The sequence below is a fragment of the Glycine soja genome, chromosome 1 (genome assembly GCF_004193775.1).
Source record: "Glycine soja cultivar W05 chromosome 1, ASM419377v2, whole genome shotgun sequence".
Taxonomy (NCBI): domain Eukaryota; kingdom Viridiplantae; phylum Streptophyta; class Magnoliopsida; order Fabales; family Fabaceae; genus Glycine; species Glycine soja.
In genome coordinates this window covers 2,826,687-2,842,958 of record NC_041002.1, presented here as the reverse complement: position 1 = coordinate 2,842,958, position 16,272 = coordinate 2,826,687, and the positions used below count along the sequence as shown (strand labels likewise).

Sequence of the window (16,272 nt, the reverse complement as noted above, 5' to 3'; positions counted from 1 at the left end):
TTTTTTATTTTTCAATTTTATTGTTTTTTTTTTTTTTTACTTTTTCAATTACTGATTTTTCAGTCTAGTTCCGAAGGTTTGTAATATATTACAGGTAGAGACGTTTATCAATATATCTAGTCACATGTTCGGAATAAGATTCTATATCAATCATGTTATATAATATGGGTGTTCTTTACTCAACTTAAAAGAAACAAGTCTCACAAAATTTAGGTTGTTTATTAACTATTTTTAAAATTAAAAAAAAAACCATAAAGTTCTTTTTAAAAATAGTTTTAAAACTATGTTCAATTTGTTTTTAAAACTGGGAAATGGGGGAACAACTAGATTGTTTTCGTTTTCACTTTTTAAATTCTAGAAAAAGCAGACAAAATATGTTTTTATCACTAATGACACATTTAGAAAATTAGAAGAAATGAATGGTGCATAAATTAATGTCTAAAATGAAAGTTGGAGTAGAAAAAATAAACTCCATTAACATATCAGGTTTATGTAATGATATTATTATAAATTGATGCCATAAACAGAAAAATTTAACTAAACATTGTAGGGCTTTACCCCTAAGGGAGCCCTTCCAGAAATTCTCGAAGGCCAGGGCTGAACCCAGGCCTAAGAGGGGGTTTGGAAATAGTTTTCAACCAGCAATAGACGCGCCTCGGTTAGAACCTCACTAGCTGCGTCATTGCCCCAAGCGCAAAGATGCTTTGCCACTGTGTCTGATAACTCCTTTTATAATAGCGTCTGTCAGTTTCATCTCTTGCTTTAGTCCATGTGGGACTTCAGCCAACGAGCCACCTCAAGCTGACCTGATTATTATTTTTACCATGGCATAGTGCAGTGGCTTTCACTATTTTTGTCAATATATTCATTTCGGGACATGTGAAGTATCCAACAATAGCCTCTTAAACTGTATTCAGGACCATTTTCTTCCCTCTTATTCAATTTCTCTGCCCTTTGAACTTTCTTCTATGGTAATCTCTCCCTGGCTTGCTGAGCTTCTGCAAAAGCAATCTCGTCCTTACTAATTATCATTCAAACTATCAAAGAAGGACCCAATGGTCAACTCTTGTTTCACAATGTTTATCCAAAATGTGCCAATACCCTACTAGTCTGCAATGCAGCTTATATGTGAACCTCGACCATTTGCTGTCACAAACTAAAACGTTGCGTCCAGAAGGATGGAAATGGATAATACAATAAAGCCCCTTATGAAAACAAAGCCCAATTTCATTAATGATTGCTGCCCAATTTTAGTTTGTTTATGATCATCTCTTGCATCCTTATGTTTGTTCACAGACAACATGAAGCTTCAAGACACCCATAATAACCAGAAATCAAAATTGTTGTCTTGTTTCAGAACACCATTGTTTTAGTTATTGTACTTATCCTCTTAGTGGAATGACAACCTACAGTAAATGACCACTCAACAAATCTTGCAACAAAAGTGGTTTATGCACATAATTTAACCTTATAATGGATCCTCGACACTGTGCTGAGTACAGATTCTCATCGCCAGAAACTGGTCAAATTGAACTGTTTTAGGTGGGATGCGCCAGGCACTTGCAGTAGTGCAATACAAGAGCGACGCTCGAGAATCCCAGTAGCAAGCTACTGTGATGGACCCTCTCCCTCAAAAAATAAATTTAATATCGTGTGGACCAATGGTCCACATATCAGATATTAAACTGATAAGAACAGATACTACACTTGATCTTAGCCAAAAGGCCGAGAAAGGTATGCTTTCAACCATCCAAGTACTCCACTTTTATACTGTGAGCTTCAGCTGCCTGCCAATGTTCTGACAAATGTGGGACTTCTGCGCTTGCAACATTCCTAGCCGAGAGCAACAGTCAAAAATTTAAATCAGCAATTTTATCAAACGTGAAACTAATAGCTGATTTCAAACACTTTCGTATCTTCCAAGTATTTTGCTTGGATATGTTATTATTGCCTACTATGTTGATTCTTCTCCGAAACGTTCCTAATCATCATGATGGATGGTTAGAACTGATAGGACTGTTCCCTGCCGAATTAAGGTTTAACTAAGAGAACATGATCTCTGTGAGTATTTCTTATATGAATTTCTTATCCATATTGTAAATTAAAAATTCATGCTAGTTATTTTGGAACAATGTCCGTCCACCTACTTGAGTCCAGGTTTTTTACAAAAGAAATGAAAATGGCAACTATACAGTTTTCTCAGATTTCAAGTACAGTATAGAATGAGGAAGAACTATGGATCCATATGTCAAACCTCAAGCATGGGAACAAGCACACCATAGTGAATTATCAGTGGTATCAACAACATAACCTAGGAGAGTTTTGTTGATGTTTGTATGTTTTTTATTTAAAATTTAAAGAAAAGTGGGTTTTATGAAAAGTCCTGTCTTTGGTCATGGTTATTCATCTTTTTGTTGGCATCCAGCAAAGTCTACTAAATGTATACTGTTATTTTGGTAAATGTTTTCTGATGGTACTGATATCTTATCTGTGTAACTGTACTAGTAACAATGAAATTGGAATGGCTCAATGGTTAAACATGTTATTTTCTCTGCAACTCCCCATTTATGAGGACAAGGGAGCATGTAAAGAAACATCCTTCAGTAATTTGTAAAGGCGGGTTCAAACGTTGGCTTTGGTCTTCATCTTGGGATGTATATTGCTACTCATCATTGCTCTTCTTGGCATATGAAAATGTGTTAATTCTTTTTATCCTACTTGCTTTACTTTAGCTTGAGTTTATTTTCCAACATCTGCACTATCTTGCTGTTAATGTATGGCTTGCTTGCCTTTGTACAGAAAATGGAACCTTGCTGGGTTCAAACCGCAATTTGGTACTAATTCATAGCAAAGTTACAGCTACAGGCACAAATATATAGAAAAATGTGACAATGTGATAAGGTTTGTTTTCATAAGCTCTGCTAGTTTGAATTGGTCGAAAATAAAATTTTGGCACAGCCAGAGTTTGTTATAGCAAACAATTGTTAAGTTATTTTAATTAAAAAAATCCTGCTAATGAAGGATAAGTGTTTAAGAATTGTAAATTACACTTGTATCTGTAGTGATGGACATTTAATGAGTGGCTTAGTTTAAGAATCAAATGCTAAACTTGTTATTTGATCCTTGTCTTGTATGCTAGCAGTCTTTATTTGATCTCAGCTAAGGGAGAGCTTAAGGGCGAAGAGTAGATTGCTAAAGCACAAGTGCAAATGTTAAATCATGGATGCATTTTGGTGAACCTTATGTTGGGATTCTTGAGAACACATGGTGCTTCAAGAGTACATTGTTGCTGCAGTTATTATTATGAGAGTAAATAATTAGATAGTTGATTAGTTAGTTAATTTTTTCATAGTTAGTTACAGATACATGTTCTATAAATAGGATATCATTATATCCCCATTCATCATTTTTATCAATTATTATTACAATGAGTTACTTCTTTGCTACTCCTCTTTTATTTTTTGAGATTTATGATCATTGGCCACATCAAATGGGTGTGACTTGCATTCCCTATCAATATTCTGATATGTAATCAAAGCTCTCCATTGAGGGAATGCAAAGCAAGAGCAAGTTCCATTGTTGGAGGGAGAATTCATCAAGTTTGGGAGCCACCGTGTGCAAGTACAGATGTCGAAAGAGGAAAATAAAATGAAAATGGATGTGATTTGCATTCTCTATCAAAATTCTGATACTTATTATATCTTGTTAAGGAGAATCTTGTTTGTTTCATGCTGTACATTGGATGCCACCCAAGCTTTGTCGATTTAGCTATCTTGGATATTTAGATAGTTTACATGCCTCATGTAACTTCTTAAAATTATTCTTAATTACTTAATGAATAAATAAAAAGTGCAGAGATAGTTTTAAGAGAGAAAAGAAAAACATTTTACCAAAGCAAATTTTTATCTCTGGTACTCAATATAGCTAGCTATGGATTTGGAATCGTATTTTAGAGTTTAGTTGGCAATCATAAGTTGATGACTGGATTTTTGTTAATTTGATTTAGTCTTATTTATTTTTAACTAAAAAAATGTTAGAAAATAATCTATTTTATATATAAATTAAAGTACAAAACTTAGAATATGAGACTCCCACCTTTTTTCACTCTCTCAAGTCTCTCAATTAGTTCATTATTTATATATTCTCATTTCTCTGTGTCTGACTTTCACTTGCAAGTTGCAATAACTTAAAAGTTAAAAAAAAGTCCTTTTCACTTTTCTTATCCTCACGTAATGTTTTTATCTTAATTTTGTTTTAAACTATAAAAAAAATAATAAATTACAAATATTTTTATTGATACAAAATTTAAATTTATCCTCATCAAAATATTATCCATGTCATTTTTAATTTATTTTAAATAATGAAAAAATTAACATTACAAAAATTATTTTTTTATATCTAATACTATTCACATGACTTTTCTATTTTATTTTAAATTATAATAAGCAAACATTTTATAAATTAAAAGGTCTCCTTATCATTTCACTGTTTTCATATAAATTTTGAAATCTATCATCTTTTATACTTCATCTTTTATTTTCAATTGATCTTTTTTTTAAAATTTTATTAAAAATATTAAGTATTAACAAAATATGAAAGTTACCCACACTTAGTATGAATTGAAATCCTAATTATTATTTAATTGTCAATGCTAGTAGACTTTATAAAATAAGAATGCAGCAGGTCTATGGAGCTTCATAGAACCCTTGATGGAATCCTCAAATGGTTTTAAACAGCTTATTTTCCATCTTCTTGGCACACTTCCAACGTACCACAAAAGCAAGGTTGCCATCATTCTTTGGAGACTTTGGAAAGCCAAAAACCAATAAGTTTGGGAGAACTCAGAAACTCAACCATCTTCAGCAATCAATCTGCCCATGCAATTCTTATCAGAATGGCACGCAGTTTGACAGAACAGCAACATCAACCAGCAAAGTCTTCCGCCAATGCAACTCCAATGATACTTTCATTAAGGCCTGAACTTGCTCTTTCCAAGGCATTCCACATACATCTGAAGCAGAGGTTTTCGCTCTATGCCAAGCTCTTCAATGGATTTCAGAATTGCAACTTCATAATATCATCTTTGAGACAGACAGTAAAATGATTTCTGATAATCTTGTATCCACTGCAACTAGTCCCAACACTTACCATACCATTCTGTCCAATTGCTGGCAAATTTTATCTTCTATTACCAACTCTAGGGCGAGTTATGTAAGGAGACACGCTAATGTTGTTGCTCACAATCTTGCAAGGGCATCAAGATTTTATGCTAGCAGTCATGATTTTAATTACATCTCCTCTTGTATTTTCTCAACCATTATGAATGAAATGATATATGATCTTCCCCTTGTCAAAAAAAAAAAAAGAATGCATCTATCATTAATTTTAATTAAACTACCTTAAAATCAACGGTCAACAGTGGATAAAACTTTCCTTTTTTTCATTTTACACCTCTTGTCAATTAAGAGGAATTAAAATCTATAAACTGTAATGTTAGGACCTCAAACAACTTTAAACTAAAATGAAGCATTCTTTTAGTACTTGAGAATTTGGATCTTCAGAAAGTTCTTTACAAAAATTTTAAGATGGACATTTGAAATCATAATTTATTTAATTTGAAAAGATAGAGTAAGGATGAGACACACGATTGATACTACCAAAATCCACAAGATAGAGTACATTGTTTTTAACACAACAGAATCCTATGGACTACCATTAAGCAGCAATAATTTCTAGATGAAAGCAACCCAGGTAGATGTTGCAGCAACAACCTTGGCAAAACTAGATGACAAAGTTGAGGGGAGATATTATTAAAGATTGAACCAATTTGTGCGGTCTTCTACTCCCTTGTCTACCTGTTACTATAAGCCGCATACTAATGTCTAAGAGCTCAACTTTGACTATTATTATTAACCGGGTCGCTTTGTTTCTCCATATTATTTTGAGCATGAAATGAAAATGACAGTATGTTCCTGTCAGATTTGGAGACTGGCAGATATGGAGCTTGCAAGGCTGAGAATCTCAAATGGTGGCCTATTCATCACGTCTTTCACTGTTAAGGGGCATGAATCTGTGATCCAGAAATAAGTAAATGCAGACTCTGGATGCCCTGTGCATGAAAGTCAGAAATGGCTGAAGGTGAGAAAGAAAGTGTAAATTGTAAGCCATTAAATTAATATTAGATTGACGCTCGAAATAAAAGCCTTGTTAACACATGGAAGTGTATCTTCTTTCCTTTTAACCAAATACAGTACTCAAAATTCAAAAGTAATTACTGGTTACTGAAAGCAATACTAGATTTGTGAGAAGGTTCAATCACAAGAAAGAATGGTTCATAATAGTGTGAGAAGAACAACTGCTCATCCTAATATGTTAAAACTCCTCCATATAAAACAACTAACCAGACATCAATGATGAGCCATCTAAATGCCTATTCCACTCACAAGTGGAACAGGTACCGACATGAGTTAGACCTTGGCAAAAACTAGAAACTTGACTATAACTATAACAACAAAATCATGGTAAACATATGGTCAATGGTCAATGGTCTAAAAGACAATTGATTGGCATCTGTTCTAGGTTTGGCATATTTGTGCCAAACAATAAATTAAAGGGTTCAAACTGGCGGGATCTTGAAGATAACTGACATCTGACCACATGTTAATAGAAGAACTTGAGGCCCACTAAAATGTTAAAAAAAAAAAAAACTACAAGAAATTCAATTAAATCAAATTAATGTAAGAAAACAGGTTAATATGTGGCACCTAGTTGATATCAGCACAAGTTCATCAATTTGTATTATTAATTTATAAACATTTAAAATGAACTTATTTTTCTTTATAAGAAAAAAAAGACAATGAACTTGGCTTTATGAACAAAGTAAAGCAAGCATACCCCCATTATCATGTCCAAAGCGTGCCCATGATTTATTTGGGAAAATACCATGAGTCACGTAAGCACTAATCTTTGTTGCTCCATGAGCTGCCAAGACTTTCTGAAAGATGGTAAATTACCAAGTTAACAAGATATACAGAGAAAGCACCTTTACTACAATAAATAAAACAGCATAAGATTTCACCTTGTGTGCCATGTAAGAATCCATATACACAGATGTTTATACCTGGCATTCTATCAGAGTTCCACCTGATTGAACCAAATCATCAACAATTACAATATGCCGACCCCTAGGGTCTCCCTCCTTAATACGAACTATCCGTTGATCTCCTTCCCGAACCTTTGCACAAACTATCTGCATATCATATCCACTGTGTAAGTGCTAACAGATGGAACCACCATAGCAAGTTAGTCTATGTTCAGACTTCAAAGCTCAAACTAGAAGCCACTAGACTAGTACCGGTTTGATATTTATAACTTTTGCTGAATTTGAGAAACATTGTTAGATTAACTATATACAATACCGTTGGAAAATGCTGCAGTTGCTTATGAAATCGTTTCCAAGCACCATCATCAGGAAAAGCAACTGATATCTGAGAAAGAAGAAAACCACAGTTGTCATTGAATTTGAGATAGTATAAAAACAGTGATTCTCATTCACTTTTCAATTATTATATATTATATATTAAATATAAATATCAGTCTGTTTCACTTTTATAACTTGCAAGCTAAAAGATCAGTAATTTGTTATGAGTTCCACATTGAGTAGAATAGGAAGCTCAGTGAGATAATAAGTTATGAATCTCTCCCCGCTTAATAGACTGGTCTTTTGGGTTGAGTTTACTCATGTGCTTAAGTCATAACATAATTTCCATAATCAAAATTCACAAAAGCATACTGGAAAACCCAGAACTATATGCCAAAAAAAAACTATAAAAACAGAGACCCAAATAGAAGAAATAAATACACGTAAAATCCTCACGTTATCAGAATCAGGAAGATCCTGGAGCCTTCTTTTAAGCAATGGTATGCCACTCTCAAAGCATGGTAAAATGTTATCACCAAAGTAGAATCTCTCCTGAATCGCAACAAATAATCAAATAATTAAAGCCAGGAATTTCACAACTGAGAAAGAAAGACAAGGAAAACATGACAAGGACCAACCAAAAAATGAGAGAAAAAAATAATTGTAGAAAGTAATTCCACCCATATTAGACCTGCAAGGCATGAATGTCAAATGTCACCAGACTGGTAGGTCCTCCCCTAGAAATGGGTATGTTTGACAAAAGTCTGGCCAAAGTAAAAGCTGTGGCAATATCTCCTTCATCCTCCATACGCTCTGAAGTGCCCGTAGGGAAAAATGGAAGGACAAGGGTAAATGAAGCAATGAACAGTTTTGGCAACGCATAAATAACAGGAATCTGCTCAAAAATCACTGCTGGAGAACTGAATGAGGCCAGAAAAGCCACGTGCATCCCACGAATTCCTTGAGCATTAGGAATGAAAATGTTGGGGAAGCCATCAGGAAACTTGCTGAAGTTTTCAGTTGCACAGAGTACTTCAGTGAAACAAATCATACACAATTTACTCAAAACGCAAACTAGCTAGAACAAAACAAACAAACACAAACGGGCTAAGCTTCAATCTCAGGCATCAAGATTTACAATGAGAGAAGCATAGAGTAATGTTATATCCTCTTACTAATACAATGAAAAAGTAATGTATTTAATGTCTTGGAAATATAAAATACATTTAAGACTTATCCTACAAAGGAAATAGGAGGATTAGTAGGATTTAGAACTATTCTAAGTTTCTAACCGTAACGGGAATTTCTAAGTTCCTAAATTGCAACCACGGTGACATCAATTCAAGCACAACAGAGCAATTAAGCTAAATGGGGCACTCGAAGTTGATGAAAAACAGAGACAAGGGAATATCCAAGTTCCTAAATTGCAACCACCAGGAATTAATTCCAACACAATACGACAATTCACCCAAATGAGGCACTCGAAGTAGACGAAAAACAGACACAAATCACTACATTGATCAAAATCGAAACCAAAACAGAAGAGAGGAACAAAGAATGCATGGAGACATCAATTCCAAGTTCCTAAATTGCAACCACGGAGACATCAATTCGAGCAGAATAGAGCAATTTAGCAAAATGGGGCACTCAAAGTTGATGAAAAACAGAGACAAGGGAAAATAACCGTAATGGGCATATCCAAGTTCCTAAATTGCAAAGATCAAGACATCAATTCCAACACAACACAGCAATTCACCCAAATGGGGCACTCGAAGTAGACAAAAAAAACAGACAGAAATCACCACATTGATCAAAATCGAAACCAAAACAGACAACGAATGCATGGCGAGAAGTGCAACGTGAACGAAAAGCAACGAACCCCCAAGAGATGCTACGAAGTTCAATGGCATCAGTTTCGGCAGCGATTTTCTCGGCGAGGGCCTTGGTCTCGGCGCAGTAGAAAAGGACAACTTTTTTGGCATTTTTGGTGGGGAATTGGGAGGCGGAGGTGACAGCGGAGACGGAGAGCAACGGAGAAGAAGGGTTGGTGTGAGAATTGGTGGAGTCTTTGCTCATGTCGGAGACGCGCTCGATGGTCCAACCACGGTGGCTCTCGAAGTCAAAGCCTTTGATCTCACACCTCAGATTCGAAGTGAAAGAGAAAAGGGTTCTGTTTTTGTTAGAAGAGGGGCGAAGCAGAGAGTGAGAGGGTTTGTTTGAATGAAGAACCGAGAAAGACTGAAGGGGTGGCGTGGCCGCCATTGTCGGCGACAACCGCCCGGTTGTTCACTGGAAGATCGCTTTCGCTTTTGGGGACAGTTGGAAAATATTTTGCTAGTTAGTTGGGTACTAGTATATTGTATTCTACAAAAAGTTTAAACAATAAATAATATTTCATGCTTGATTTAATAGTTCTAAATGCTACTTGTACTAGTGTAGATCTCTTTTTAATTGTATAACATGATGTAGGACAAAACTTAGATTAGTATTTTTAATATTTTTTTTAAGAAATACATTGTTGTTTTTATACATGTAATATATGTAATTCAGCAATTGCATATATAAATATTTTTAACATAAATGGTTTTTTTGTAGTGTAACATAAATGTTTTTAAATGTATATATTATATATTGAATTTATAGTAAATAATTTAAATTATAATATAAAAAAAATTTAAAATTGAAATAGATAAGAAAATTAAGTAATTTTTTGGATACTAAAATTTAAGTATGTTGTCTTAAAAAAAAATAAGTGTGCAGATAAAGATATAAAATGAGTAGTTTAAGATGATCGAGAGAGTTAAAATAGTTAGAAAAATGAGAATTTCATTAACCGAGTTAGGTATTCTAGTTTATTTATTTTTTTGAAGAGAGGTATTATAATTTGTAGTATGAGTAAATTATTTTTAAAATATCAAAATTAAAACATGACACATGTTTTTATTAATTCATATTTTACCGTTTTCACTCAACTTTATAGTTCTAATAAAATTATATTACATAAGAATATAATATAAGTGAGGCTTAATTACTTATTTAGTGTTATTATTTTTTTATTCTATTATTAATAAACAGTTTATTCGATTCCTTAATTTTAAAAATAATATAATGTGATTCTTTTTATCCAAATTGACTTAAAGCTATTAGAGTTTACCAATGAAAAGGATGAAATTGCATCATTTAAAAAAAAGGACTAAATTGAACCATTTTGAGCCATTAAATGACCCAATTGAAATATTTATTAATATTGAGATAAAATTGAAAAGCAACAAAAAAAATAGCAACATTAAAAAAAGTAATTAAACCTACAAATAACATATAAAATGTTTTTAAAGTAAGTACAACATGAAATTAAAAAGTTATAACTCATTCTATTTGGTTTTTTTTTCTAAATGATGGAATGAAATCTTTGTTTCATTCTATTATACAATATTTAAACAATGAAATGACATTTTTAATCTATTATATTTGGTATCATTGTGTTCTATTATATTTCGATTCACTCTATTCCATTCTTTATTGTCAATCAAAACATAGCCTTAATTTTTCAAAATTGAAGCAATGTTAAATTTTTCAAAGGAGATGTTCTATGTGGTCATACCTATCATTTTTTTATTGTGTTACACATACAAGAAGTTAACATTATTTTTTGCAATTGGACGGAAAGGATAACATTACATTAATTTTGAAAATTAATGGACCAAACGGCACCTTTTAATAATAAAATTGCTCAATTGAATTAATTAAATAATCAAAAGAACAAATTAACAATTTAGAAAAACTTTAAATATATAGATTATTGATATGAAATTTTAGTTTTATTTAATTGCTTTTTTAGTATAGTAATTTTTTAATTAATTACTTTCTTAATTTCTGTTCTCTATATTGTCATTTATTCCCTAATATATTGACAATAAAATTCTCCTAAAATAATTAATTTTTTTTATTAAATAATGTATTCAATATTTATAAAAATTGAATTGTCAAGTAGGTAGCTTCTTTCATTAAATAAAATATTAATTATTTCTTTTACCTTTAGATTTTGAGCATATAATAAAAATAATTTAAGGAAATGTATCAATATGTTTTCCATTAAATTTATTACTTCAACTTATATGGATTTTTTACATTGTATATTAAGACTTGGACTCGAGACAATTAGTTAAGTTAGAACAAATTTTGGTCGATCAATGTGCTTGGCATAATTATTTTTTTTACTGCTAATTATAATACTTAAACTAAACTTATCTTTTTTTGTTATAAATTCAAGTTTTTATTTTAATTTTTCTAGAACATTTCAAAATACTAGTTAAAAATGTTCTCATTCAAAAATAAAGAGAAATATTTATAATGAAAAATAATGTATCATAATCAACAACAATAATAAACTTTAAAAATAAAGTAATAATTGTAAAATAATACATTCAATTAATTTCTTTTTATGCTCATAATCTTAAAATACAATAAATAATTGGTACTTTTTTAATAAATAAATTAACTATACTTAATATATATTTAAAAAATAAACTTTATAAATAAGGAATACATTATATAAAAAATTATTAAGTTTTTCTGTTGAAAAAATATTATTAAGTTTTAGAGAAATGAGTTCATTTTGAATATATAAGGAGATAGATCAAAACAAAAAGCATACTATTAAGAAAGTAAATAAGAAAATTACTTTACTAAAGTACTTGTCAAATAATCCAAATTCAAAATATATAAATAATGATTTTTTATTTAATGAGAAAGGTATATAATTTTTTTTTCTAATAAATATATAAGGAAATGAATCAAAACAATATATTAATGTCATTTACATGCCAATTCCATTAATAGAGTATTTTTAATTATTTTCCATTGTTTGTGATTTTTTATTTTGATTCATCCCCTTATATATGTAGAATAAATATTCTTTATATAATTTACTATTAAAAAATATTCAATGTTTATAAATTTTGAATTTCAATTATTTGACAAGTCCTTAAGTCAAATAATTTTCTTAGCTGTTGTTCTTTGTATTTTATTCATTTTCTTGTATATTCAAAATAAATTTCTTCTCAAACAATCAATCATTTTTTATTGTATAATGTATTCAATATTTATAACATTTGAATTGTCAATCATATAACAAATGAGTGTGTCTCTTGTTTGAGCATACGTTGAGATAGGATAACAATTTCTAATTATTTTTCTTAGTTGTTGTTCTTTGTATTTTATTCATTTCCTTGTATTTTCAAAATAAATTTCTTCTCAAACAATCAATCATTATTTATTGTATAATGTATTCAATATTTATAACATTTGAATTAACAATTATATGACAAAGGAGTGCCATCTCTTGTTTCAGCATACATTGAGCTAGGATAACAAATAACCTAATCAATTAAGAAGCTGACTCACACTAACCTATTTTGATCCTTAATGTGTGCCCCTTGAATTTGCATAACCTTTATATAACAAATTCTATTGGAATTTCTTATGTCAACATTAGAAAATATCAGTTTGGCTTCTTTTTATGTATAAAAAAATGTCAAATAATGGTTAAAAACATTCTTATTAAAAAATAAAGAGTGGAATTTATAATATAAAAAAATATTGCTTGAGTATGATGTTTGATCATAATAATCAATGTAAAAATAGTCTTAAAAATAAAATAATAAGTATAACAAATCTAATTTAATTAATTTCTTTTTATGCTCAAAATATAGAAAAAAAAATTGATATTTTATTCCATGAACAAATTAACAACTTTATATATTTTTGAAAATTCAAATTTATGAATACAGAATATAAAATTTGAATTTACAACAATGTATCAAGTAGTTAATTTATTCATTCATTTTTTATAAATTGGTCAAAAATAAATAAATAAATAATACATTATATAAAAAATTATTAAGTTATAGAGAAATTAATTTATTTTGATCATATAAGAAAATAAATCAAAATAAAAATCACAACTATTAAGAAAGTGAATAAAAAGTTAATCTACTTAAATACTTGTCAAATAATTAAAATTCAAAAGTTATAAATGATGAATATTTTATTTATTAAAAAGGTATATAAAAATTATTCTATATATAAGGAACTTAATAAAAATATAAAGGTAAATAGTGGGAAATGAAAAAAAAATACTCTATTAAAATAATTTACAAATAATTAAAATTCCAAATTTATAATAAACAAAGATATTTTATGATAAAATAACTACAAATAAAAATTATTATGAATATATAAGGAAATAAATGAAAATTAAAAATAGCTTATAAAAAAATATTTAAAAATTATTATAGTAAATGAATTGACAAATAAATAAATAATATATTATTTAATTAAAAATTTAACTAAATTACATAAATAAAATCAATTTTGAACATGTGTGTGTATAAGTAAACAAATCAAAATAAAAGAAAGACTAGTGGAAAGTAACTAAAAAATACTCCAACTTAATAATAAAAAAAATACTCCAACAAAGAACCTTAAAATTAATTCAATTCCATTAAAAGATCTTACGATTAATTGAGATTCATAAAATTTAATAAACAAATATATTACTAATTAAATGAAATAATAATAAAGATTTCTAAAAATAGATTTAATCTGAATAGGAATATTGAGACTATTGAGAAAATAATTGCAAAAGGACTTAAAAAAATAATGAGGTTCAAAATTTATAAATACCACAAATATTATTAATAAAAGGATGATTAAATTTTATAAAAGTATTTTAATTTAAATACATAATGGAATAAATCAAAATAGAAAACACAATTGTTTGAACAATTAATTGAAAAAGTACATCCTAGAAGACTTAAAAAAAATTCTTTACATATCGCATCAAATAAATCTAGTCAATCTTAATATGCTAATAAACTCATAAGATTGAAATAGAATACGAAATTTAGTTACAAAAGAAATAAGGGAAGAACTTAATGACTAGTTGTAAAAGAAATTTTTTTTTAAACTTTATCTTTTAATTGTAATATTTCATTTTAATTGTTTATATGATAGTGATACTTTCTACTATTGTAAGATTTAGAATTACTCTTTAAAAAATCTCTTGAATATTTAAAATAATATAAATGTAAGCAAAAAGATAAATGAAAGAAGAGGTTGTTTAATCGGGTTTACTTTTGTTTTTCATAAATATGTTTAAAACACAATTAAAAACAAACAATACAAAAACTTTGAGAAGAAGAGAAATAAGTGATGGACCATATACAATTGAGGGGGAACATTTACACCTGGAGACTTGAAGGTAATACTACTTAATTTATTGTTTTTAAAATAAATTGTTCTCACTACTTAGGATCAACTGTATAATAAATCAGACCAATACCCATAAATAAAATGAAACAAGAAACAACATATAGTCACAACAAATGAAGATCAATTTTTATGTAAGAAACCTTTATAGTAATATGTTTTAAACCAAAAAAGTTCTAAAAACAATAGCATCTTTTTTCCTTTTTTATGATGGATTTTACAAAACACAATGATGTGAGACCTAAATTCATGCCTTCAACCTCAATTAGATTAGTAGACAATAAAATGAGTGAGTTCATCTCTATTTAGTTGTTAGGATTTATCAAAATGTTGTGTATCAAAATTGTCAAGTGGAATAACAATTTTATAACCTCTAAATGAATCCAAGTACTTTAATTTAAGTACCAAGTAATAACTCACCAACATAGGCCACTTAAATCATATGTCCAAATAACAAATGTACATGAACATTTTTTATAATAATATAACACTAATTTCAATAGTCAACATTATTTGAGAATTCTAAGTATGTAATTAAAATAATTTTTTAACAAAACATTAATTCCAATGGTCAATATTACTTAATAATTCAAAATTAATATAATAATTAAATAATAATATTTTTAACCTAACATTAATAGTATTTTTTACATAGCATTAATTTCAATGGTAAATATTATTTGATAATTCAAAATTAATCTAATACAAAATAATGATAAATAATAACACTTTTAACATAGCATTGATTTCAATGATATTATTTAATAATTCAAAGTTAATATAATAATTCAAAATACTAATTAAATAATAATATTAATTTCATAAAAAAATCAACAAGTTTTCACTTGGATGACACCAATTAATTTAACTATTAGGGATTAAAAATGATTACTATAACCAAAGATCAATCATGTACTAAGAAGGATCTAGTTTAATTGGTTGAATAATGAGTTATTGTAAACTCTCTAGTTCCTAACTTCAATTCTTATGTATCAAACAAATAATATCAATCATATTTAAAGTACATATCAATAGTCTTAGAAATATAAGCTTTAACTTCACAAGGAATAGTATGTTATAGGAATACATATTATAAGTCTATATTTTCCGCAAAAGATAGATAAACAAAAGCATATGCAACTAAATAAGATAAATATGCAATTCTCACAAATGGTCCAAGCATATTGATAATGTCATAAGAGATATAATAACAAAAGTAGTATTATCAAATATATGATATGCATCTCATGTTAATAACCTTAAGTAATAACACAATTTCAAACACCTACTAATTTAAACATCAAAAGATTTAACTCAATCCATGTGAGCTAAAAGATTTCAAAAAGGTCAAAAATTAAGGCTTTCGTTAATGAATCTACCAACATGCACTCTTTAACAAGGTGCTCAATTTAAGTATGAAACTCTAGAATTTTCTCTAACAACAAATTTTTTTTATATCAAAGTGCTATAAACAATAATAACTTTTATTAGTTTGAGATAAATGCACACTACCACTATTGTCACAATTAAGGGTGTCCATTGTTTTAATCCAATATGCTGAACTTGAGAATCTAATCAAATCT

General features: G+C 29.0%; 1 protein-coding gene and 2 non-coding genes across 3 annotated transcripts; all 3 read right to left on the bottom strand.

Annotated features, from left to right (window-relative positions):
• Positions 1-550: 550 nt before the first annotated feature.
• On the bottom strand, positions 551-701 carry LOC114368929. Its single transcript, XR_003657451.1, has one exon. It is a non-coding gene; the product is annotated as a U4 spliceosomal RNA (small nuclear RNA).
• Positions 702-1,542: 841 nt separating this feature from the next.
• On the bottom strand, positions 1,543-1,738 carry LOC114368806. The gene has a single exon (XR_003657423.1). It is a non-coding gene; the product is annotated as a U2 spliceosomal RNA (small nuclear RNA).
• Positions 1,739-5,578: 3,840 nt separating this feature from the next.
• LOC114409603 (ribose-phosphate pyrophosphokinase 4-like) lies at positions 5,579-9,779 on the bottom strand. Its single transcript, XM_028373113.1, has 7 exons — positions 9,300-9,779; positions 8,112-8,427; positions 7,877-7,972; positions 7,419-7,487; positions 7,121-7,249; positions 6,895-6,994; positions 5,579-6,109 (listed from the first exon to the last, which is right to left on the bottom strand). The coding sequence occupies exons 1-7, from the start codon at positions 9,680-9,682 to the stop codon at positions 5,976-5,978; spliced, it is 1,227 nt and encodes a 408-aa protein (XP_028228914.1). The 5' UTR covers positions 9,683-9,779; the 3' UTR covers positions 5,579-5,975.
• Positions 9,780-16,272: the final 6,493 nt, after the last annotated feature.